The sequence below is a fragment of the Tiliqua scincoides genome, chromosome 10, assembly GCF_035046505.1.
Source record: "Tiliqua scincoides isolate rTilSci1 chromosome 10, rTilSci1.hap2, whole genome shotgun sequence".
NCBI classification, from domain to species: Eukaryota; Metazoa; Chordata; class Lepidosauria; order Squamata; family Scincidae; genus Tiliqua; species Tiliqua scincoides.
The window spans coordinates 905,596-930,024 of NC_089830.1; the positions used below are offsets into that span (position 1 = coordinate 905,596).

General features: G+C 49.3%; 1 protein-coding gene across 1 annotated transcript; it reads left to right on the forward strand.

Annotated features, from left to right (window-relative positions):
- The first annotated feature begins 683 nt into the window (after positions 1-683).
- On the forward strand, positions 684-24,429 carry LCK (LCK proto-oncogene, Src family tyrosine kinase). Its single transcript, XM_066639041.1, has 13 exons — positions 684-769; positions 8,759-8,859; positions 9,401-9,482; positions 10,404-10,494; positions 11,713-11,811; positions 12,892-12,995; positions 15,385-15,534; positions 16,321-16,473; positions 17,934-18,113; positions 19,057-19,133; positions 20,223-20,376; positions 23,045-23,176; positions 23,688-24,429. Exons 2-13 carry the CDS (start codon positions 8,764-8,766, stop codon positions 23,888-23,890), a joined length of 1,521 nt encoding a protein of 506 aa, XP_066495138.1. The 5' UTR covers positions 684-769; positions 8,759-8,763; the 3' UTR covers positions 23,891-24,429.

Sequence of the window (24,429 nt, forward strand, 5' to 3'; positions counted from 1 at the left end):
CTATACTCTTGTGGTTCTTTTCATCACCGAAAGGGGAGGCTTGGCAAATGTGCAGAGAGCACAGCTGGATGAGAAACACCCAATCATCACAAACAATCCACCTGTCCTTTGTCATGCTCCTTGGAATGAAATATCAAACCTGGGACCCCTCGGCGGGGTAAGTTAGATTGAGAGAGGGTGACCTGCTCAAGACGACGCAGTCGAGTGGGGATCTGAACCCAGGCCCCTTTGCTACTCACAACCCTACACTACCCTGAGAGCAAGGGTAGTGTAGTTGTCATGCTGAGTCTTGGAAACACAACATTGTTAGTTGCGTTGACCACACCTGGACCATGCACAGGAGTTCTCTGAGATAGGAGGGAGGTGGACCTGGTCACAGTCAGATGTGTGAGGTGGGTCTGGAAGCCACGTGGGGCCAGCAGCAGCACCATCTAGGTCTACAGCTGCATAACCGATGGGTTGGCAGGAAACCTCTGAGTTCTCTAAGCAGTGTTGGAACTTTTTGTGGTCAAGTAAGTGCCGAGAACCACCTTCTCAAGCTGTCTGTGTCAAAGCATTCAGAGGGCAGGAAATCAGCAGAGAAGGTGGCGGGGGGGGGGGAGTGAGAGAGAGAGAGAGAGTTGATGATCTCCTGGTGTGGAAAGAGTTGTCCACACTCTAGATTTAAAAGAAAAAAAGATCTGCTGCAGAATGTAATGAAGAAGCCATTTGCTTTCTTTTCACGTTGTGGGACTGGGAGAAACGTGGCTTCCACTTTCCCTGCAATCAGGTAAGTGATGGAGGCCAAACATGGGTCCTTGTGGGGAACGTGGAGCAAAACAGGCCCCCTACCTCAGCCTGGGGGCGCAACGGAAACTTCTCTCTGTGGAACTCCTTCCCTGGGGAGACCCGCCTGGTCCTTTCCATCTGTCCTTTTCAGTGGGCCGGCAAATACCTTTCTTTCTGGACAGGCCTTTACAGTTATAAGTGGCCAGGTTGACTCCTGCTGGTATCTCTTGCGTTTACTTTTCTTTGGGGTGATGGTTTTATGGCGACTTGACATTTGCGCTGAGTATTATTCTGTTTTGAGATATCCTGGGCCGCTTTAAGAGTCTTTCGGGTGCAGAGCTGAGTTCAAATTGGGGAAAAACCAAATAAATGCAATGGAATTAAAAACACAACAAAGCCTTCTGAAATCCCCTTTGTCCCTTTAAAAAAAGATAGCTGGGTGGATTTGTGTTTTATAAATTTTATACTTTAATTTTGACTGAGATATGTAATACACACTCATACTCACTCTCTGCATTTATTTATTGCCCTTCCTCCAAGGAACCCAGCTTTGTAGATGTGGTTTCTCCTCCTCCTTTTACCCTAACAGCAATCCTATAAGATAGCTTATGGTAAGTGAGAGAGACTGGCCTAACCTACCTGACAGGGTTGTTGTGGTAAACAGAAGAGGAGGAGCCATGTAGACTGCCCTGATTTGTTTATCATCTATTTAGGGGATTTTTATCTCACTTCTTGACTTCTGAAGAGGCCGCCTTCAGGGTCCTGTTGCACCCCTTTCCTGGAGATGCGCCAGCTTTCACCCCTCCAACGCTAGCCCACAGCCCTCTTTTCCTCCACACTTCTGTTTTTCCTTGCTCTTCCTTTTCCTATCCAGGGTGTGACAGGAGATAAGTGGAGGTGAGTGGGAGGAAGGTAGTTTGCACCCCCCCCAACTAGCTTGCTGCCTGAGGCGAACATTTCAGTTGGCCATATAGATGGACCTGTCCCTGCTGCCAAAGTTTTTTGCATTGATTACAGAAGACAAAACAACAGTAAACACATAAAAATCCGTCTTTCATCCTTTCTCCTATTCCACGCAAGGCAGCTGGTGTTTTTGTGACCATTGTGAAGGGGCACAGTCCAAGCTTAGAGGAAGGGTGGTATATCAATGTGGAAATTAATTTCTTTACTTGCATTATTTTATGTAATAATTAAGATATGTTTGTTTAAGCAAATCTCAACCATACGATATCTAGGCATACACTGTATTGCCTACATAAATTACAATCAAGACACACCTGTGGAAATTGAAAGACAGAAAAAGACTTGGTGAGGCAAAGAAAAAGGAGGAAGGAGGGGCTCACCACAAAGGCCACAGCCTATATATTGATGGCAATATGGTATAGCAAGGCCATTGGCATATAAAATAAATACTTAGCTCTATTGTGTGCAAAACATACATTGCATAATCCTTACCTCAACCCTGTGCAATGATAATTATTTGCCTGCTGGGGTGGGGAGAGTGGCTTGGCTGAGGTCAGAGAATGAGTTGGAGGTTGAGGCAAGACGGAACTTCCAGATTCACAGCCGGGCTGGTGCTATCCCTCCCCAGCTTTCCGACTGACCAAACCAGCCCTCTCGACTTCTCCTCCAGCTCCTATTCCTTCTGAAACCACCTGCTCTTAGCTATGGCTCTGTTTTCAGGTGTTTTAGCTAGTGTTGCCGTCTCTTATTTGTCTGATTCTTGGAGGTTTTCTTTCCATTACGAGGAAAGCCCAAGTTTAAACCCCCTGGACTACCCTGCTTTGGGTAGTCACCTGGAGTTTGATGCTGATTCCTGGAGAATCCTGGCCAATTCTGGAGGGCTGTCAAGACAGGTTCTAGCTGATTTCCAGCTGGTCAACATCACTTTGAAACAGGTCCCTTTATTTTCTCTGGTGTGCCTGATTTCCAAGTTGCAGCATCAATTTTTCAGATACAGGTAGGTCACTCTTTGTCCAGACATCCAAGATCCAAAATCCAGACTTTTTTGTCCCAGACTTTTAAAAAAACTTTTGGTCGTGTGAATACTGGAAGGTCTTCTGCTCATTCCCACCTACAGCACAGATCCATTATATTTATGCAATTCTAAAATTCTAACATACTCAAAATTCAGACACTTTCCCATCCCAAGCAACCTGGAAAAGGGCACTTGTATTTGGACTCTTGGTACCCAAGAGTCACCATCACCCCACAGAATCTCCCTTTTGCGGTTGCTCTTGCCTGTGAAGCTCATGTTTTCTGACCATAAAAGATACTTTCAGGATTTGGAATTGAAAAAAGAAAGCCATGAAACTGTGGGATTAAAGTGAACAGAGAAAGCTTTCAAGATGAGGATGATTTTTTTAAACTGTGCATATTTTGCTTACGTTTTGCCTCTGGCCAAGGATAGCTGTTAAAGTCATTAGCAGAGTTTAGATTTTTAATTACATCTCATCTGTTGTGGAATATCAAGAGCGTGCATATTTTAAATTGGATATTCATGGCAAATCGAAAGGAACCATTGAAATTGGCTTCTTGCAAGCAATATGCAAACTTAATTTTCTGATTCTTTGTTCTGTTTGGTGTTTAGTAAAGCTAGAAGGAAAAATAGACTAGAATTTGATGTGCCAACATTTCCCCTACGCATTTTTGCAAAATACTTTTTTGTGCATTTTTGCAGCAGTATAGAGATTGAAGGGGTGCAGGAGCTTGTGGGGGGATTCAGTAACTGGGGGAAAGGAGTCCATGCTGAGGTTTCAACAGTCATGCCAGTTTAAAAGGCCCAGAAATTAGGTTAGGAAATAAAGTGCCAACAGAGGATGGTGGTAGCATTGCATATAAAGGAGGTGACATTTTGTCTTTCTTTTACAAAGCAGCCAAGTATTTCTCAGGGAAGGGATGGCCTGATCCTTTAGGATTTCATCATGAACCATTAACCAACTCGTCCAGTCCTGCACTGCATGAGCCATAAACCCATAGCTAGAGATGGAAGAAAATTGTTTATTTTTTCACGGCTTTGGTGTTTTCCAAAGTTAGAAGTGCAGAAAGCCATGTGATGTGTTTTTATTCAAAATTTACATTCTCATTAAAAATTACGATCACTTTAAAAGTCTACTAGGTCCTTGATATAGGTGGTAGAGTGTCGGCAGATGCAGCCACAGTCATGACTGTTGCACCCTCCGTTAAATAATAAATAAAAACCAAATAAAATTGTTTTTTTTTTTTGCAGATTTTGTGTTCTTTGGGTTTGATTTTTTTTTTTAACCAAAGATGAGAAGTGCAGAAAGTGGAGTGATGTGTTTTTATTTTGTTATCACTGGTTTCTCCCATCCCTGGCAAATAATCAAAGGGGCTTGTGTGTGGGTGTACGCAAAATGTCTTTTCCAATTACCAACCTTGGGACAACACAAAATGCACGCTAGGTTTCATTTTCAAGTAGCCCTCATTTTTGCAACAGCAGAAGCAACATTAAATATGACTTATCGTTGAACCGCTTTGTGAACTTTTAGTTGAAAAGCGGTATATAAATACTGTTAATAATAATAATAATAATAATAATAATAATAATAATAATAATAATAATAATAATAATATTTTCACTTCAAATGAATTGGTCTTTTCCATCCTGAGGTAACAGTATTTGTTGAGGAGAAGCATCACCATAAGCAGTCAGTTCCCCGTTCAATCCTCTTAAATTCGTGGATCTGACGGACGGTCGTGATCCATGATAGCTTTTGCTGTGACATAAACGGGTCTGTCTTTCAGGAGCAACAAGATTCCCTGTTGTGGTCGCTGCCACAGACAAGCCCAGTGGCTTCTTTGGCAGTCAAATTCTGGTGCCAGGGTGGCGTCAGGGGTCCACCCAGTGGAGCAGTGGCAGAAGGCCCATGCTCATCAGAGGGCGCACCTGGGCAGGCTCAGTACCTGAGTCACTGGGGAGAGAGCATTTGGTGCCATGGGGGTCCCAAAGCCCCCCTCCCCCCCAGCAACCAAGCATAGGCTGCACCTGGTGCGCAGCACAGCACGAGAGGTCTCATGGTCACTCTTCAATTTGTCCAGGACTCCATGCGCTCCCCTCAAAAAATGCTGGAGGCCCTGCTAAAATTTCCAGGACTGTTTGCAGGAGTCATCTGGAGATTGTTGCTGGTTTCACTTCACAACCTTTTTTGGCATATAATTGTTGCTGGTTTCTGAAGACTCAGGACCAATCCTGGAGGGCTGGCAACCCTATTGTGAGAACCTCAATAATTCTCATGGGTAGCTCAGCCCTGACCACTTCTTTCAAAAGGCAGTTTTTATAGTTCTTGATTAGCTCCTCAGAGCAAAAATGAGATTATCCATTTTAATCCTCAGGAAGAATGATCCATGTCAAATAAACTGTGAAATCAACCTGTGCTGTGATAGATAATTGATTTAATTTTGCACGAACAAGCACTGCTGGAGATGAGCGTGGCAGGCATCCTAAGAAATATCCTAAAAATGTACTTAGAATTTTCTCTAGACTCTCGAACTTCCACTCTCTGAATTTCTGTCCTGTATAACAAAACATTGGTTGGCCACACCTGAGTCGTGGTGTCAAGATAACCAGACGTCCTCCATACTGAGCAATCATCTGAAAAATCAGATATTGTCTCTGAAATAGCATTTTTCCAGTTAGTGGTTTTTAATTTCTCCCACAGCCACCACTATGGACATTTTCTCATCTAAGGTTTAAATCGCCTCTGAGTATAATTCATGACCACCGGAAAAGCACTCTTGGTGCAGAACAGAAAATGAAAGTGAGTCCTGTAATTCACAAAGCTAACCTGTCCATGAGGCTGTTGCCTGAGGTGGTGGGTTTTCTGCTGCTGCTTGTGACTTGCCTTCACTGCCCTTTCCTCCCACATTCTCATTTCAAAAGGGAAGAGGGGACAGGAGCAGAAGAGGAGGAGATGAGAGTGGTAGGCTAGAGTGTCCAGGAAGTGGTAAAGAGATGGGAGTGGTGGGCTAGAGCAGCGATTTCCAACCTTTTTCATCTCTCAGCACACTGACAAGGCACTAAAATTGTCAAGGCACACCATCGGGGTTTTTGACCGTTGACAAGGCACACCATGCTGCTGGAGGGGGGGGGGCTCACACACCCCATTGGCCCTACTAATAAATGACCTCCTCCCAAATTCCTGCGGCACTCCTGTGGACCACTCGCGGCACACCATTGTGTGATGGCACAGCGGATGAAAATAGCTGGGCAAGAGCATCTGGAAGTGAGGAAGAGAGAAGATGTGGTGACCTACGCTAAGGTGTTCAGAACAAGAAGTAGGGAAGAGAAGAGAGTTGTTGGCCTCAAGTGCTTGTCCTGTGAACGACAGGGGTTCCCTTTCATTTTTTGGTCTATGCAGACAATGAACCAGGGTGCCATCAGGGAGTGAACCAGGGTAGCTATGAGGGTGCCAGCACAGGGATTCACTGCAGGGTCCCCAGTGCTGTGCTAGATGGCCCAAGGGTCTGGCTCCCCATAAGGTGACTTCTCATGTTTAGATGATGAACTCCACCTGTTGAAGATAGTTATTGACTTGGGCCAGTTGTACATTGAATCTTGGTTTACTAGGATGTCTTCTAGCCTCAGGAAAGCTCACCCCCTTCATCTGCAAGGGAAGGAAAGAGCCCTTCAGTATTTGTCATAATGTCCAAACTCTGGTATCCTAACCACAGCTTGCAGATGAACCAGGCACTGAAGCTGGGATACTCTTGGATATCACAACACAACTTGACTTGTGCTTAGCTGTGACTCGTAGTAGCATCCTTCCTCCCTTTCTGCATGAAGGGAGTGGGGGAAACAGATGTGCAGGAGACCAGGGACTGTGTGTGAATCCTGGCTTCGTGCAGTAGTTGAATGTGTCCGGCCCTCAGTCTTACAAGTTTGCCGTAAAGCTACACCTGAAATCGGAGAGGTGACACATCCTATTCCCAGGTAGGGAAGGGAGCAGTTGCAGTGTGTGCATGTGTACAGATATTGTCAAGGAACAAAGGAGGAGTGTAGAACAGAGAGAGAGAGAGAGAGAGAGAGAGAGAGCGATGAGCTGAAGGCACTTAGTGGTGTGCCTCCTGGGAATCTGATGCTTAGTAGTGGGTCTGCTTCCTGGGAGGAACTTGTTTCCATGTTTGTAAAAAGGCAAATGATAATAAAATTATCTGAATCCAAGTTGCACTTATGCCTGGAACTTCTCACTGCTTGGGGAAGTGGGGAGTGTGCAGCACTATATATTCTTAAAAAAAACCAAACACACAACTAAAAAAAAGCATTGATACCATAGCAATTTTGTGGTCTACTTCTTGTTTTTCCAGTTTCATTTGGTGCTGCCCTCCCTTCTGTTTTGGGGGGGGGGGGGGAGGAGAAAACCTAAATGATGACCATAGCTGGCTTAGGGCCCAATTCTATCCAACTTTTCAGCGTCAGTCCAACCCAGAGGTAAGGGAACAAATATTCCCTTACCTTGAGGAGGCCTCCACCCCAAGATGCAGCACATGCCCCCTTAGCACAGTTGCGTCAGCACTGGAAAGTTGGATAGGATTGGGCCCTTAGTGTGTCCAGGCTTTGCCCCGGGTGACTTTCCACAGTGATCTCAAGCATTGGTAGTGCTCCAAGCAACCTTCAAAAGTTGTTTGCTGTAGATCTTCGGAATACTTTTTGCCAGATATTCCTACTGATTGCGCACTGCCTCCACTAGTCCATAAAGAGGAAATGGAATGTGTTGTAAACAAAGAAAATAAATGAGCAACGGTACTCAGTTGCTGCCAAGGGCCTGGGTGGGTTTCCCCAAGGTACATTAAGAACGGAAGACCTGATGGGTCATCCCCATCTAACTCAGCGTCCTGTTTTCAACAGTGGCTGGCTGCCAACTTCTGGGAAGGCCACAAATGGGATCTGAAGGCGAGAGTCCTCTACTGCTGTTTGCCCCCATCCTCAGCTACTGGTCTTCATGTTACCTCTGAATGTGGCTGCAGAGAGGACAGGTTTCCCTGTATTAAAACACCACCATATTTTGTTCCTGGGAAAATGTGATTCTCCACACACACAGCTAGTGCAGCTGTTGTGGTTTGTGGAATGCAATTGCACTATTACTATAAGCACCTATTGGCTACAGTTACGGACAAGGCCTCTGTTGTGCTCCGGGGCACAGGCCCAAAATGCCATTCCCCTGGATCACGCCACCCCCCTCCCCTGGGATCTCTACCCATCCTCACAGAGCCTCCCACGGCTTGCAGGACTGCTTGGAAAGTCTTCTGAAGCTTCCACTGTGGTCTTAAACAGTACTTCCAGGAAACCAGCACTATTTAAGACCATGTTGGAAGCCTCAGAAGGCTTTCCGAGCAGTCCTGCAAGCTGTGCAAGGCTTCACCTGCCCCCGGAGGGTAGGCAGGGGTGACACAGTGGGTGGGTGAGATGGTAGTGGGGCTGGCGTGGTGGTGCCACTCCCACAAGGCCCATGGATGTGGCGCCTGGGGCTTTTACTCCCCTGCCCCCACCACAGGCCCGCCACGGATTGGCTAGCTCCTGTGCATTCATCCATGGTGGTGATCAACAGAGGCATCACTACGGTTTTCATCAACTGCTGCAAGATATCATCACGTCACCCCATGACCTTCTCCTGTACCAGACCAGACAAAATGAATGACAATATCAAGTGGTCTTGGCAACGCCACTCGCAATCAACTCCCTCCTCCCCTCAACCATGTCTGCGTTATTTTGAGCACGTTCTATATTTTCATTTAATTTCATTTAATCCAACTTTCCAGCACCAGTGCAGGCTCAATGCAGCTCCTCAGCATGCAAAAAAATGTTCCCTACACAGAATGCAGCTTGCAACCCAATGGCCTGGCTGCACTGGTGCTGGATAGCTGGGTTGGACTGGACTGTCACTTAACTTGTGCAAGGCCATCTTTGAATGGGTAGCAGTTCGAACCTGGATTTATGGCCTCTTTGTCACTCACTTCCTGTTCCTCCTTGCAGAGATTATGGGTTGCTGCTGCAGTTTAGGTTATGATGACTGGGAGAACATTGAGATCTGTGAGACGTGCCATTACCCCATCGACCCAGCTACCAATCCCCAGGTGAGAGATCTGTTATATGCCCTCCTTTTCTCACATCAAGACCAGCTGTGCTGCTCCGTGTCTCAGATACCCACTCTGGATCCTTGTCCTGCTTTGTCAAAGTTTGCACAAACCTTGAATTCTGACTTCCCCCGCAGGGGTGTTGTCCTGGTAGGGGCTCAGGTGGAGTTCAGGAGCAGTGACACCAGCAGGTGCTGTCGCTGAAATTTTTTGCGAAGGATCTGAGCTGAGAAACATTAAATCCAGACAGAGAAATTTGCCCAATGCAGTGGCATAGCTAGGGTATCTGGCACCTGAGGATACCCTAGCTATGGTGTGGCTGACCACCTGGTGTGGTCCACACGACCCATACCCCCTAGTGATGCCACTGCCGCTGCGGCAACCTGCTTCAGGTGGCCGCAGGGATGAGCCAACACCAAGACCAGATGTCTCGAAAGACAGGGTGAATTCATAGGAAACAGGGCTGGTGGGAAATGTGCAGGGCCTGCTCCCTCTTGGACCTGCTATCAAAGGATTCTCTGTTATCTTGTTCTTTCTACAGAGGCTGACTTCCAACGGCTCTGAGGCATGGAATCCTCTGCTGTCCTGTGAAACGGGGCCTCCTCCTAGTTCCCCTCTTCAAGGTTAACTTTGCTCCCTCTTCCCAGCAGTGCAAGGCAGGGAGGCTGTCCGGATTGCCTTAGAAGTGCAGGACCTGGGCTCCCAGTGGCGAAGTAGGGGTTGGACACTAGACTGGCCACTGGCAATGCCAGGGCAGGGTTAGCCGAGGGTCAGCACCCCACAGCAGTGCCATCCTTGTTGCAAAGGAGTGGTGCTCCAGTGCCCTCAGGGACTCTGCGGAGGACTGTGGGGTGCACCTCTCTGACTGTTTGACTGGCACCCCTAAAAATATCCCCCTCCCCTGCACAGTGACTGATTTTATTCAACTGTTGGGTTGATGTTATTTGTGTATTGTTGATCCTTTGGACCCCCTCCCCAGCCATTCCTCTGCCTTCCACACCTTGGATTTCAAAAGAAAGAGGGGGACGCATGGGAAGAGGAAAAAATGCCAAAAAGATGCAGAAGCCCCCTCCCATTCTCTTCCTCCATATTTCCTCCTCTGCTCTGCTCTGCCTCCCTCTTTCTTTCCAAATCCAGGCGGAGGAGCGGCGAGGCAGTGGCAAGTGGGTCACTCTGCAAAGGGGAGTTTCAAAGCTCTGGGCATTTAGTGTGGTGTCTCAGAACTGTTGTTGGCACAATAACCACTGCAAATGCTTGGGTTGCAATCAAAAGAACAGCCCTGCTGGATCAGGCCAAAAGCCCATCTAGTCCAGCCTCCTGTATCCCACCAGGTGCCTCTGGGAGCAATCTACTTAGAAGTAAATCCCATTGTAGTCAATAGGGCATACTCCCAGGTAAGTGTGGATAAGATTGCAGTCTGTATTAATTATAAACATTTTGCTAAAAAGGAGGGGTACAATTCATGGAAATGGTGTGCCAAGTGATATGCAAGGGGAAAAGGTTGGGAAGCACTGCTCTAGGGCAATGTTACTTTTTCTTTGCAGAGAAACTGGTGGTCGCTTTGTACGACTACGAGTCCACTCATGATGGAGATCTGGTGCTCCGGAAAGGGGAACAGCTGCGGATATTGGAAGAGTGAGTCTGCCTCTTAGCTCGAGCACCCAGGGGTCAAGTGCAACACAAAAAGCGTCAGCTGCCACAGCCAACTGCAGCAGGAGTTGTAGAGCATGTTGGCATCTAGGGTGCAAAATGACCCTGTTTCTCCAGCTTTTCATTTTTTTCTCAGAAGAGAGGTGGCACATTTGCAAAAGTTCATCTCAGCCCATTTGGGGTTTGCCTCCACCCCTTCACTGCCCTGGAACTATGTCCCGTCCCCCGTCCTCCAGTTTTCAAGGGCTGGCAGTCTCTTGACTTCCCCAGGCCCCACCTCAGAAATCTTAGGTTTTGGATGCATCTGACCCGGCAATCCAATTTGCATTCCATGATAAAATATTTGGATGTCTCTGCTGTTTCCTTCTCGAGAAATGTTGACTTTCTGGCTATGACTCTATGGTTGATGTAAAAATATAGGAACAGAGGTATAATGTACATGACATCACAGTGTCGTGTGACATCACAATGACATCATATTGTGACATTACAATGTCACGTGATATCATGTCATGTGATGTCACTTTCGGGATGTCACTTCCCCCCCCCCCCGGCGTAGCACCTGGGACAGGTGCCTCTCAGGTCTCTCCCTAGTTGCAGCTCTGTATAGAAATACAACAATTGCAGGAGTATCTCCTGCAGCACCACCAATCTGAGAATTCTTTCATTGAAAAACGTGATAAGCGAAACAGGCTTGAGATGGTTAAAGGTGTTGTTGGAAAGTAAAGTTTTACTATGAAGAAAGGACTGAAGAAGGGCTGGCCTGTCATGAGGTGGCTGAGCTCCTGCTCTCCAGCCTCTGCCCATCAGCTGTCTTCCTTCCCTTGCCGCTCCCTGGATTCAAAAAGAAAGGGAGGAACAGAGCAGAAGGAGAGTGGTGCTCTAGAACGTTGCTGACACTCTAGCCTGCCACTCTCCTCTCTTCTGCTCCTCACTTGCTCTTCCACATCTTCCTTTCACATTCAGGGATTAGGAGGAGAAATCGTGATGCTGGGAGCTGGTGATGGCTGAGGGGGGCAGCTTTTGCTGTAATGCCTTAGGCAGCGAGAGGTCTTGGGCCAGCCTGGATTGGGTGCAAATGCCAGGGGACTCAGCCACTACTGCAGAATAGCTGAGTGCAGTACCCTGAGTCCTCATACCCTTTTTCTTTGCCGGGAGTGGGTGGAGGAGGTGTACAACTGATGCTTGCTTCTTTCCTCCTAGGTTTGGGGAGTGGTGGAAAGCTCAGTCTCTCACCACTGGCCAGGTGGGCTACATCCCAAGCAACTTCGTCGTGAAGCTGAACACTTTGGAGCAGGAACCGTGAGTTGAAACGTTCCGTGTTTTGCTCAGAGCGGGTGTAAAGGATCAGGACTGGGTGATTAGATTACTGGTAGCACCAGTATCTATAAAAACTACAGATGGCAAAACAACATCTTAGGGAGGTCATTTCCCCAGGGCTGGCTGAAGCTATTGGACTGCCTTTCGCTCTGCCAGTGCTGCCCTCCCAGCCCTTACCTGGCTCCTGTGGCTCTTTGAGCAAAACAGAAAATTCTGAGCATGCTGGGATCAACCCCAGTGAGCTCTACATTTCCTGCCTCTTTTAAAGGATCTTGCTTCTTCCTCCACTGGACTCTTAAGTGATAGAATATTCAGAGCACATGGAGAGCAAGCCCAGCATGCTCTGCCTTTCTTGTTTTGATTGGCAGAAAGGAGCCAGGGCAAGATCTCTGTGTCCCGATCCTCAGGGGACTGGCTCAGTCAGGGACAGATGTTCATCTGCTGCCATAGCAAACAGCAACTTCCTGGATGAGCCAGCCCTGGCTCTCGCATCCAAGACCATGCCTTTTCTAAGGTGCCAGCATCCGTGTGTCCTCTAAAAGCAAAGAAATAATGCACCTGGCTTCAGAACCACGGCTTTTACACAAGCGTAAATTGCATGGCTAGCTGTGGCTCACTCAGGCAGTTGTCTAAGGCAACAAATTGGTAGGGACACTGGGCCTTCTCCTGCTTCCTGGACTTGGAAAGAAAGGGTGTGGCAGAAGGGAAAAAGAAATGGGGAGGAGAGGGCTGGGCTTGAGCATCTCCAGCACTGCAACTCTCGTCTCCTCTACACTTCCTCTTCTGCTCCATTGCCACTTCCTGTTCAAATCCAGGGAGGAAGAGCAAGTGAGGACGTAGCTGGCTTGGGCTGGCCCTGCCAGTTTGATGACTCCAGTAGTCTGTTGGTCAGCAAAGACTTGTATGATGAAGCAAGTACAGCTGCTTTCATGGGGCGTCGGCCCTAGCAGCGAACATGCGCTCTTTTTCAAAGCGAGCATCAGCCTGGCTGCTGGTGCTTCAGCAGAGTTGAGCGGGAGGAGGGACACACTGGTGTAAGCGCTGCTGTTTTGTTCCTTGCAGCTGGTTTTTCAAAGCCATCAACAGGAAGGATGCTGAGCGGCAGCTCTTGACTTCTGGCAACACTCACGGTGCTTTCCTCATCCGGGAGAGTGAATCCACCAAAGGTAACTGACAGCCACAGGCACTGCAAACTGCTGCAGGCTTGGGTTTAGAGCAGGGGTGCCCAAACCCCGGCCCTGGGGCCACTTGTGGCCCTCGAGGCCTCTCAATGCGGCCCTCAGGGAGTTCCCACTCTCCAATGAGCCTCTGGCCCTCCGGTGATCTGTTGGAGCCCACACTGGCCCGACACAACTGCTCTCAGCGTGAGGGCGACTGTTTGACCTCTCACATGAGCTGTGGGATGAGGGCTCCCTCCACTGCTTGCTGTTTCATGTCTGTGATGCAAAGGAAAGGCCGGCCTTGCTTTGTGCAAGGCCTTTTATAGGCCTTGAGCCATTGCAAGACCTTCATTCATTCATATAATATATTCATTTATGTAAACATATGTAAATTTATTCAAATTTGAAATGTAAATTAATTCTGAATATATTCATTTATGTAAACGTATGTAAATTTATTCAAATTTGAAATGTAAATTAATTCTTTTTTTTCCCCTGGCCCCCGACACAGTGTCAGAGAGATGATGTGCCCCTCCTTCCAAAAACTTTGGACACCCCTGGTTTAAAGAGTCCCCTTGGCCGTGAGGCTGTGACTCCTTCACAGGCATCGACAAGCAACAGGGTCTGTCCCTCTCCCCAGGAAAACGCAGGAAGCACTAATGGGGCTGCAGGCAGTTTTTGGAGAGGGCTGACTGTGAGGTTGACAGGAGCTTTCCTTTGCCTTGCTTTGTCCTGCTGCTTTTGAAACACGGACCTGAGACAACACTCACAAGTGGGGGTGCCTCTCTCAGATCACCTTCAGGGTCAAGGCAGAAAAAAAATTATTTATCCAGTGTGTAATTAGTCTGTGGAACTCCTTGCCACAGGATGAGGTGATGGCATCAGGCCAAGGCGCCTTTAAAAGGCAGTTGGACAGGTTCCTAGAGGAAAATCCATCACAGGTTACAAGCCAGATGGGCACATGCCACCTCCGGGTTATAGAAATAGGCTCCCTCAGAACGCCAGGTGTAAGGGAGTGGTAGCAGGATGCAGGGATCTGTGCTCCCTGAGGCATCTGGTGGTCGTCTGAGAGCTGTAGGAAGCTGGCCTGATCCAGCAGGCTCTTCTTAGTAGGTATGACTCTAAATGCATCTGTTGATTCACTGGTTGACTGAGCCTCTTTGGGACGGAAACCAGCTTTTCTTCCCTCTTGCTATGTAAAAGCCCAGTCCTGAGCTTCCTGGCATGCAGGCCTGCCACGGCGCCAAAAATAGCTGCTGCGGCATCCGAAACACTCCAGGCAGCCACCAGCAGCTGCTTGAGGGAAGAGGACTTTTGTCCCCTTCCCCCAGGTAAGGTCAGTAGCCCTGCAAGGGGCTACTTGATGCTGTGGTGGCTCTTGAGCTGGCGCAGAATCAAGGAGTCCCGTGCTGGGCTGCATGGCCTGACACGGGGCTCAGGATCCAGCGGAGCTGAGCTCTGCTGGTCCTGCCCCCTCCTGCTCCATTCCCCGCCATGCCACTTCCCCACGCTCCTGCCATGCCCCGACTCACCTCTCTGCCACTTGTGGTCCTGGCAAGCCACCAGGCCGCGGACCGCAGACCCAGCACTGAAGCTGGCCTAGTGTGGGCTTATGCTGGGCCAACTCCAGTGCTGGGCCAGTGGTAAGGCTCGCAAATGTGCCTTACAGAACATTTGTGATAGTAGCCAGCGCAAGGGGCTCAGGATTGGGCCCCAAGCCTCTCTGCCATTTTGGGCTCTACTGTTGCAAAGCACTGGGCTGGCCGAGACCTCCTAGTATCTGAGGCGACCTGCCAAATGCTCCCTCTGTTTATCTGGTGGTCTGCCAGCCTCTGCTCCTCTTATTCTCTTGATAGGAAAGGGGGTGGAACAGACACGGAGATGGAGAAGAGAGTGGTGGGTTAGAGTGTCTCAGCAGAGGTTCCTGTTTGGACCAAACAACGGAGGAATTTGATGGGAGCATTTCAACGTTCTCACAGTATTTGCACACTTGTCTTGGCCATGTGTGTCCCCAAGTTCCATCCCTGTCCCAGCTTAGGAACCACAGAAAAGAAATCCGCAAAACAATCAGTGTTGTCCAGAAAGCTTGCTGATGAAAGTTTCATTTTTCTGCCTCCCACCACCCCTGGACGTTGTCTTGGAAGTATCTGGGGCTGCTGGTGTGACTCCCCACTTATGTGAGCAAAATGAGAGAAGACCCAGGGCTTGAGGTGTCAGCAAACACCTGAGCTAAACTGAAGGGAGACAGGCCTGCGGGATTTGGAGGAAAGGAAGACCTGTTTTGCGAGGAGTGGTGAAATGTTTTGTTGGGCTTGGGCGGAGGGGCCTACTCCATACATCCCTCGGTAGGAGGGAAAGAAGGGATCTGGCATCTTCCTTTCCTGTCTGCTTCCAGGTTCCTTCTCCCTCTCCGTGCGGGACTTTGACCAGAACCAGGGGGAGGTCGTCAAGCACTATAAGATCCGCAACATGGACAACGGCGGGTTCTACATTTCCCCCCGCATCACCTTTGAGAGCCTGCACAAGCTGGTGGAGCATTATATGAGTAAGATGAGGTCGAGACCTTCTGCCCTGAAGCACGGCTGAGAGTCAATCAAGAATTGGAATCAGTGGTGTAGCTAAGCTATCTGGCATCTGGGGGCACAAAAACTTTTAACCCCCAGTGTCAAATTTAACACCCCCCGTGTTAACACCCCCAGAAGTGCCTTTCTGAAAACTGGAAGTGCCTTTCTAAGTCCTCTGGTAGGTGCATGGCCTCCCCAAGACTCAGAAGGCAGCTTTTTTTAACCTTGGGTCCACCATCAGGGGGTGTGGGCGCCCCCTCAAGGTGTGGTACCCGGGGCGATGTACCCCCCTGCCTCATTAGCTGCACCACTGAATTGGAGCATAACAGCAGGGCCAGTGTTGGGGGTGAGTTCCTGGGGGCCCCAAGAGGCAACAAACAGCACAGCACAAATTGTGCATTGCGATTCTCCCCCCTCCCCTCCCCATCCACAGTAGGGCTTCCCCAGAGGCTCCTGTGGTGCTGATGCTGGGCCACCTCTCAGGAAGAAGGCAGAAGCTTCTGAACCCGCCTCCGCCAGCACCACAGACGGAGAGGGAGGAGCACCCCAAGACCACTCCCCTTTCTCCTACAGACCCAGGGGGCGCAGCAAGGAAGGGGGTGCAATTTCTGGCCATTCCTCTCAGTATCACCAGGGTGCTGGAGGAGGAGGAACGTCTGGAGATCATTCCACTTGCCTTTCCCACCAGGGTGAGCATGTCCCTGGTCACTCTGCCACGCCTCAGCTTGTCTCCTTTCCCTGCCCCTTTTGTGTCACTGTCGTCACAGACAACACAGATGGGCTTTGCACCCGCCTTGGCAAACCCTGCCAGACCCAGAAGCCCCAGAAGCCCTGGTGGCAGGATGAATGGGAGGTGCCTCGGGAGAGCCTGAAGCTGGTGGAGAAACTGGGAGCCGGGCAGTTTGGAGAGGTCTGGATGGGTGAGTGCAACGGTTGGGCTGGGAAAGAGAAAGACATCTAATCGGCAGGATCACGGATGTTCTGCTCACCCACTGGTTGCAGCTACTCGGAAGTCTCAGCCGTTTTCAAAAACCCAATGAGTTTCTAACCCTCATGACCAAGTAGATGACAAATGCTAAGCCATGCCAGCCCACAGAAGCCCAGGTTTGGGTGGACTGACCAGGACTTCCAATTTTGGGGGGAGCCAAAATTCCCCCCAAGTTCCACACTTCCTGTTGCTTCTTGCATCTCCCCTTGTGCTAGCAGAAGGACAAAAAAGCTATGCAAGACTGATAAAAAAAAATATGGATTGGATTTTGGAACTTCAGATGCTGTCCAGATGACAGGATGCTCAGCTGTCCCCTAACTGGTGCCTAACTGGCTCTTGGCTGGCTGTCTCTCTTAGCCAGTGCATCTTACACAGAGTTATAGTTTCTCACTCACGTTAACAGATTCTGTCCCGAGATGGTTCTTTCTCACTGACCTCTTGAGAAGGAGCACCTTGTACCTTGGCACCTCCCCTTGGGTGCTGTACCTGCAAGTCACCCACTTTCCTAACGAGGTTCTCATTCAGAGAGGCATCCTTGTGCTTCTCAGATGACCAGCCAGTGATTGGAAACAATAACCTGGGCCTCTAGTAGTCATTAAGGACAGTTAAGAACTATCAACTGGCCTCCTGAATTCTGCCTTTAACCCAAAGCCTTAATTGCCAGTCTGCATTCCAGCGGGTCAGAACCATTAACCTGCCCACTGTCTGCTTTTAAGAAATTAGTTCAATCTCAGACATATTTGCTCCGAAGTAAGTCCCACTATTTTAAAAGGGCTTACTCCCAGGTAAGTGTATATGAGATTGCAGCCTTAGTCCCAACCAGTGCATTTCTATGCATGTCTACTCAGAAATAAGTCCCATTCTGTTCAACTGGGCTTACTCCCAGGAAAGTGTGCATAGCATTGCAACCAAACCCATTTCATAGGTATATGTTTAAGGCTGCAATCCTCTCCACACTTACCTGGGAGTAAGTCTCATTGACAATAATGGGACTAATTTCTGAGTAGACATGCATAGGACTGGGAATCCACTCCCGCCACATCACCCCAGAAGTCTCTGTGCCCTGATTTCTGGAGGGGGGGGGGGAAGCGGCTGTCTGGCCCAACTCTCTGCAAAGATCAGCTGCGAAGACAGGAGGCTGTGACGCCATGCCCAGATCCGGCTCACGGGCTGGAGGCCTCTACCCTAGAAGTTCCATTAAGTACCCAGGACCCTGAGGAGATGTTCCTGCTGGCCAGTGGGGGGTGCCTGGGCAAAGGCAGGGGGCACAATTCTGTCAGCTGACATGCCACCACTGTCATTGGCCTCTTGGTTTGCCGCTGACTTGGCTGAGCCTCGATCTCCCAGCTATAAGGATCTGTGGGCTGAGACCCTCGCTCTGCTCCTCCACAGGCTTCTATAACGGCCACACGAAAGTAGCCATCAAGAGCCTGAAGCAAGGCAGCATGTCTGCTGAGGCCTTCCTTGCCGAGGCCAACCTGATGAAGAAGCTGCGGCACCAACGGCTGGTGAGGCTTTACGCAGTGGTGACCCAGAAGCCCATGTACATCATCACTGAGTACATGGAAAGAGGTACGAACGGGCTGTCACTGCCTGTGACCAAAATGCAGCCATCTCTGCGTAGTAGTGGGTGTGCCGCTCCTCCGTGTTGGTTGAGCTTTGGCCGTGCTGGGGACAGAAGCAAAAGCAGGAAAGGCTTAAAGAAGGAGGTGTGCAATTAACTGCTGGCAAGGGAGCCCCTGGGCTTTGCGTTTGCAGCCTCTCCTCTGTCCACTGCAGAGTGTGCAGACTTCCATCCCCCTGAGCCATCGGTTATTTTGAGCCCTTCCTCTGTATCGCCCTCGGCTCTAAATAATGGGGGTCAAGACCCAGCTTGCTGAATTTGGCCCAAGGCCGTGGAGAAGGAGAAGGAAATGAAATGCTTGCAAGGACAATGGGAGCCGCCTGCCAGGGACATGAGAACAGCCAGGAGATTCCAGGAAGGGCTTCCTGCTGCCTCTCAAGCCTCCAGGCAACAAGGGATGCCCAAGAGCTCTCTTGCCATGGGTCTCAGTTCTCAGGCACTGCAGTGGAGGCAGAATGAATCAAGGCCCACCTCGTTTCAGCAAATTAGGGGCTGTCTAACGTGGCTGGGTGCTGGTTAAGGCACCAGACAATGCCAAGGCAGAGACTGGACATAAATAGGGAGAAAAGTGGTTTTTGAACCAGATAATTAAATCTGCAGATAGGCCAGCCTGAAAAACTGGAAGTGCCTTTCAGAAAGCTCCAGCAGGCCTTCTGAGGCACGGGAAGCAGCACCTGGCCCCCCTGTGCATCAGAAGACCTCCTGAATGCCACTCCTGGTCACGTCCAGGAGATCACCTGAGGCCCTCCAGCACTGCTTGCGATCCGCAGCAGTGGAGTCCAATCCGTGTTTCACAAACCCGCAGCTGGTGAGGAGTGACTGTACAAGGCAGTCTCTGCCCTGATATCCCTTCACTTGTTTTGACAGGCGCTTTTAAATTTTCCTTTGCAGGAAACTTGGTGGATTTTCTCAAGGCTGCAGAAGGGCTCCAGCTGACCATTTACAAACTCCTGGATATGGCAGCGCAGGTGTGAGCTGGGGGGGGTGGCGGCAAGGATTGATACCTGGCAGAGGGGGCAGGGGACCAGACATGCTTTTGTGAGAGATGGGAGTGAGGTGCAAGTGAGAAAAATGGCTTTCATCTCTGGGGAAAAAATACAGGGAAGGATTTCTGTCTCCAGTGCCAAAACCAGGCACCTGTTGATGTTACAAACTTAAGCCAACTTAACTGTCATGTCTGCCCCTTCCCAGGGACATGAGTTTCCCTATTTGTTTGGTGGCATCATAGAATTCTCAGTACCCTCAGAGGCAGAGGCATCACTAGGATTTGTGACACCAGGTGCAAGAGCTCATGGCGCCACCCCCGTGACGGACCTCCTCCTGTACCAGACCATGCAGAATAATTGACCATCTCATTCGCACAGCCTACATGCAGTGCCATCACTAGGGATGGCGTCACCCCCATGAACTTGATATTTTTGAATGTTAATTTATCACAATACAGGTCCCCCAACTGTTCAGCCACCAACAAAAAAACAGTGGCCAGCTTGATGACACTCACACCACTGAATCAGAGTTCTAGTATTTGCTCTGATGCATGGAATGAGAACTGACCCGTACCAACAGCTGATTGGTTCTCTGCTGTGTCATAATAACATCTCAATGGCTCTCAGAACAATCAGTCTCATTGGTCAGTTTTGAGTTTTGGAAATCCACTTTTTGTTACATAAGGCAGTTAATTGGTTATTAACTGATTAATTGGCCATAACATCTGATAGAATACAGATAATTTAACTTGGTTTGTTTTGTCACATTCTGCATGAAATTATCTTTCCTGATGTTGGCAACCTTCAGTCTCAAAAGACTATGGTATGTTCCTGATGGTATTATTCAAAAATACAAATTTTCCAAAAGATTTTGAAAATTTTGTCCACTAGTGGTGTCACTCCCCTGAGGGAGCTGAAAGGGTAGCATTGGGACAGCCCAATGATCATGGGGGGTGGTGGATAAAGAGCTTCCGGCCTCAGCCAGCCTTGTGTTTGACACCCCTGGGCTAGAGTGACAGACCGGAGAAACAAACGCAGTATGTAACAAACACATCCTCTTCTCTAACAAAGATAGCAGAAGGAATGGCCTTCCTCGAGAAGAAAAATTATATCCACCGAGACCTGCGAGCTGCCAACATCTTGGTGTCTGAGAGTCTCTGCTGCAAGATTGCGGATTTCGGTCTGGCCCGACTGATCGAGGACGATGAGTACACAGCCCAGGAGGGTGGGTCTGCTTCCCAGGCTGGCCTTGCCAGGCACTACCGGGTGGTGGGGAACATTTTGCAGCTGCCCCCAGCAGATCGCTGTTCTGCAAGGTGTAGAAGGTACCTCTTCGTCAGGTAAAACCTCTGCCTCTCCTTGCATGTTCCCCGTGGTGAATTTCCTTCATTTTTGCAAAAGGCATTGCGTATGAGGAGTGCAAAGGCACGCTCTTGCAAATGTGCCCACCACAGCTATAGTCCATGTGGCTGTGCGCAGTCCCTGCTTCCCCAAGTAAGTAGTCCCAGGAGGGGGGCCACACTCTCCAGAGTCTCTTTTCCTCAGGAAGAGAGGTTGTTAGAAGTCTATGGCGGACTTTGTAATAATTTAAAAATGTCTTTCTTTTTTAGTGTGTGGCCCCAAGGCAGTTGGCATTAAAACATTGTGCCCTTTGGCTAATAGGAGTACCGGGTAGAAGCAGGTATCATGCACTCTGCTATGGGTCAGGGTAGCAGCAGACCACGCCACGCTCCTGGAGAAACACTTCCTACAAGGCACTGCTAACTTTTAGTTCTTTCTCAGTTTCCATTCTAGTCCCTGTTTCTCTTTCGGTTCCTCAAGCTGCCTGCCTGTCATTTCTTTGGTTCTTAGCCACACACACCCTCCCTGAGTTGGAGATGGGGAAGGATGAGGCCTTTTTCTCGGCATTCTCTGTTCAGAGGGATCTCTTCAGAACCACCAACCATTAGTCAGAGAAGAATAATTAATAACAAGGAGCCCCAGCCTCTGGGGCAGTGATGTCATGAGGTCACATGACATCGTGATGTCACTTTTGGGTTCTCCCCAGAGAAGGAGGCACTAGCGACTTTGAGCCCCTGCTCGCTCTCCTGTAGAGGCTCCCCTCTGAAGAGGTGTTCCCTTCAGAGGGAGTCTACACAGGTGAAGGGGTGCAAAGCCACTGCAGTGAACACAACCTCCTCCTGGAGGACATTAAGTGGCACAAGTCAGTAACTTCTGGGTTCTCCTTGGAGGAGGAGGCACTGGTGGCCTTGCACTCCCCCTTGGCGTAGCACCCAGGGCAGGAGTCCCTCAGGCTCCACCCTACTTATGCCTCTGCTATTAACCTCCCATTCTGATGGTCAGCCTGTGATCCACCTAATGAAAGAGTTGACCAGTCAGCATTCACAGCTCCAATCTCATAATAACCACTGCCGGTCTGTCCGTGGCCCCCACCCACCTTCTGTGGTCTGCACAAAGGTTGTGTTCATTTTTTGGTTTGAAAACAGCCAGAAGTGAAATTGCTAGTGTGCCTTGCCTCTAGTGTGCTAGAAGCGTGATTCAAAAACAAATGACACACTACACGAGCAACATATGAAATGGCGTCCAATTCTAAAGTATATTCGGTCTTTCCCATAGAGATTCAGTGGCAAGAGTGGCCCCATCTTGTCCCCCCCATAGAATCATCCCAAGGGAGGTATCCATATTTTTGAGCACCAAACTTAGAGGAAAGTTTGCTAGCGTGGCGAGCATGCTAGAAGGTGAAAAATGAATGCAACCCTAGCTAGCGTGCTCGAAGGAGAAAAGAAAAACAGATTTCTCGTGTACTGTTCTTTAGCCTTGGGGTCAGGACCCAGTGGCATCCAAAAGCCTCCGTTTTGGGCTCATGGCAACTTACGGGAATGAAAAAGGTTGAAGACCACTGGACTAGGGCACCACCAGGTCAAGGGGGAGGCGTCTGATGTACCCCTTCAGGTACCAGGAGATGGTGTCCCAGTCCTGCTCAGTGCTTAGCAATTGAGTTGAAATAGCTTTCAGTAGAGCCAGGCTTCATGGTGACCTTGTCTGCTCTCTCGAAAAAGAATATTCGGTTATAGCGAAGAGTGCAGGGAGGGCGTTATGGGGGCAGGGAGTGGGTGGCGATGGGGGTGGATGGATAGGGTCCTGGGAGGGGCCAGGATTGTTGGCGGGGTCTCCGGTCTCATTATTTACTTACTTATTGGGGTCATGGCACAAAAAGTTTGAAGACCACTGCCCTAGTGCTTCTAGCTCTGGAAGCCGAAAAATGAATGCAGCCCAAGTAACTCAGTTACTCAGTAGGTCTTGAGTAACTGTCAGGTCCTAGTACTGACTGCTGGTTTATCTGCAGCAATGAATGCAGTGCCAGGAATAAAGCAGAAGGCAAAATGGGGTCCCTGTGGGGCAGATAAGGGCCTGGCAGAGGAACTATCCCAGATCTTAAGCTGTACATGTGGGTGAGGAGAAAATGAATTGCTTTATCAGTAGGCAGCCTGGAACTTTTGTCCAGAGTGCAAGCAGCATTTTTAGTACATGTTGACACAAATCTGCAACAGCCATCAGTTCTTGCCTGCTAAATGGACCTGAACCCGTCACGTAGTCAATGGTGTCCAGTGGAGGCAGCACCCCCTCTGGTGGCCAATGCAGGAAAAGTCACCAATATCTGAACTTGGGGTCGGAGCCAGCCATGGATTCACCGTGCCCAGTGTCATTTATGCCAACTGGGAAGCAGCTTCTTCTGGGCTCAGAATGTCTTCCCAGCACTACATGGAGATGGGAGGAATTGAACCTGGGACTGTTTTGCTCCACCTCTGAGTGATAGTTCTTCTTCCCCAGTGGCAAAGAAACGTACCTGTTGTCTTACTCAGGTTATCACCCCACCCTCCTTGTGTCTGCAGGAGCAAAGTTCCCCATTAAGTGGACGGCCCCGGAGGCCATCAATTATGGGACATTCACCATCAAATCAGACGTTTGGTCCTTTGGGATCCTGTTGACAGAGATCATCACCTACGGCCGGATCCCTTACCCAGGTCAGTATTTCTCCATAGCAAAACATGCCCACTTCCTCACTTGCAAGAAGGCCCATCAGAATCTCATGTTAGAAACCAAACCTCCCTCTCTTCTGCTTTGCATTGTGATTTTAAACATTTACTGTTGGTTGAATTTTAAAAGTCCTAAAAAAAAACACCCCAAACTCAATCCCACACAAAACCTGTTCTTAGAGCAAATAAGGAAGAAACTATGAGTGAGTTGCATTTCTGGCCCGGGCACCAGCTCAGCGGCTAAAAGTGATGTGGTGTCATGAACCCCACACTACTGAAACACTATGAAATGTGTCTATAAACTATCACCTGTGGAAAACCGGCATCAAACTAACTGAAAAAGAGACCCAACAAAAAACTATGTAAAAGGCTCGCCGCTCTCCTCTCCGGGGAGCCAGAGGAAGAGTGGTGATGGTGCACTGCCAGGGAAGGGGGTGGTGTTGGGACCACTGCTTCTGGCCAGCCTTTTATTAACCCTGTGCATGTGTTGTGGCTGTAGGGATGACCAACCCAGAAGTGATCCAGAACTTGGAGCGTGGCTACCGCATGCCCCCGCCGGACAACTGCCCGGAGGAGCTGTACAAGCTGATGCTTCAGTGCTGGAAGGAGAGCCCCGAGCAACGGCCCACCTTTGAGTTTCTGAAGGGGGTCCTGGAGGACTTTTTCACAGCCACCGAAGGGCAATATGAGCAGCAGGTGTGATGCAGGACCTTGCGCAAAGGAAGGACCCAAAGAAGGGGACCAAACCTGCATGCATGCGGGGGCCCTTCTTGGATTGACCTGGAGGGACTTGATGCATCCAGGTCTCAAGAGTCCCATCCTCTGAGACGTGGAAGACCTCACCCTGCTTCCAAACCGCCTGTGGGGGAGTGGGAGTGGAGGCTGTAGGATTCTTAGAGGAGACTGCTATGGTTGCTTCTGTTAACTTCATGCATTTTGGGACTATGAAACAGGTACTGGGGCAAAGACCTGGGGAGACTTCTTCCCATCCTTAGTTTGTAAAACAAGAGGTTCCAGGGTTCAACCAGCCTGGAAGATGCACCTGTAATTGAAGTACCCCCCCCCCATAACCCTGGGTGGGTGATTTGCTAGATTGTAAGCTCCTCAGGGGCAGATTTCCTCTTTTTTCCCCTCTTTATGTCACTGTATAAAACATCACTGTGCCATATAAATAATGAGTAACCAGTAGAATAATACTTCTTAATAAGATGGCACTCTGCATATTCTCAGACACACTCACT

Excerpts from the sequence above, each read along its gene's own strand:
- LCK (XM_066639041.1), top strand. The coding sequence starts at position 8,764 with ATGGGTTGCTGCTGCAGTTTAGGTTATGATGACTGGGAGAACATTGAG. Across the intron at positions 10,495-11,712 it reads CAGCTGCGGATATTGGAAGA|GTTTGGGGAGTGGTGGAAAG; the intron begins GTGAGTCTGCCT and ends CTTTCCTCCTAG. Across the intron at positions 19,134-20,222 it reads TCCTGGATATGGCAGCGCAG|ATAGCAGAAGGAATGGCCTT; the intron begins GTGTGAGCTGGG and ends TCTCTAACAAAG.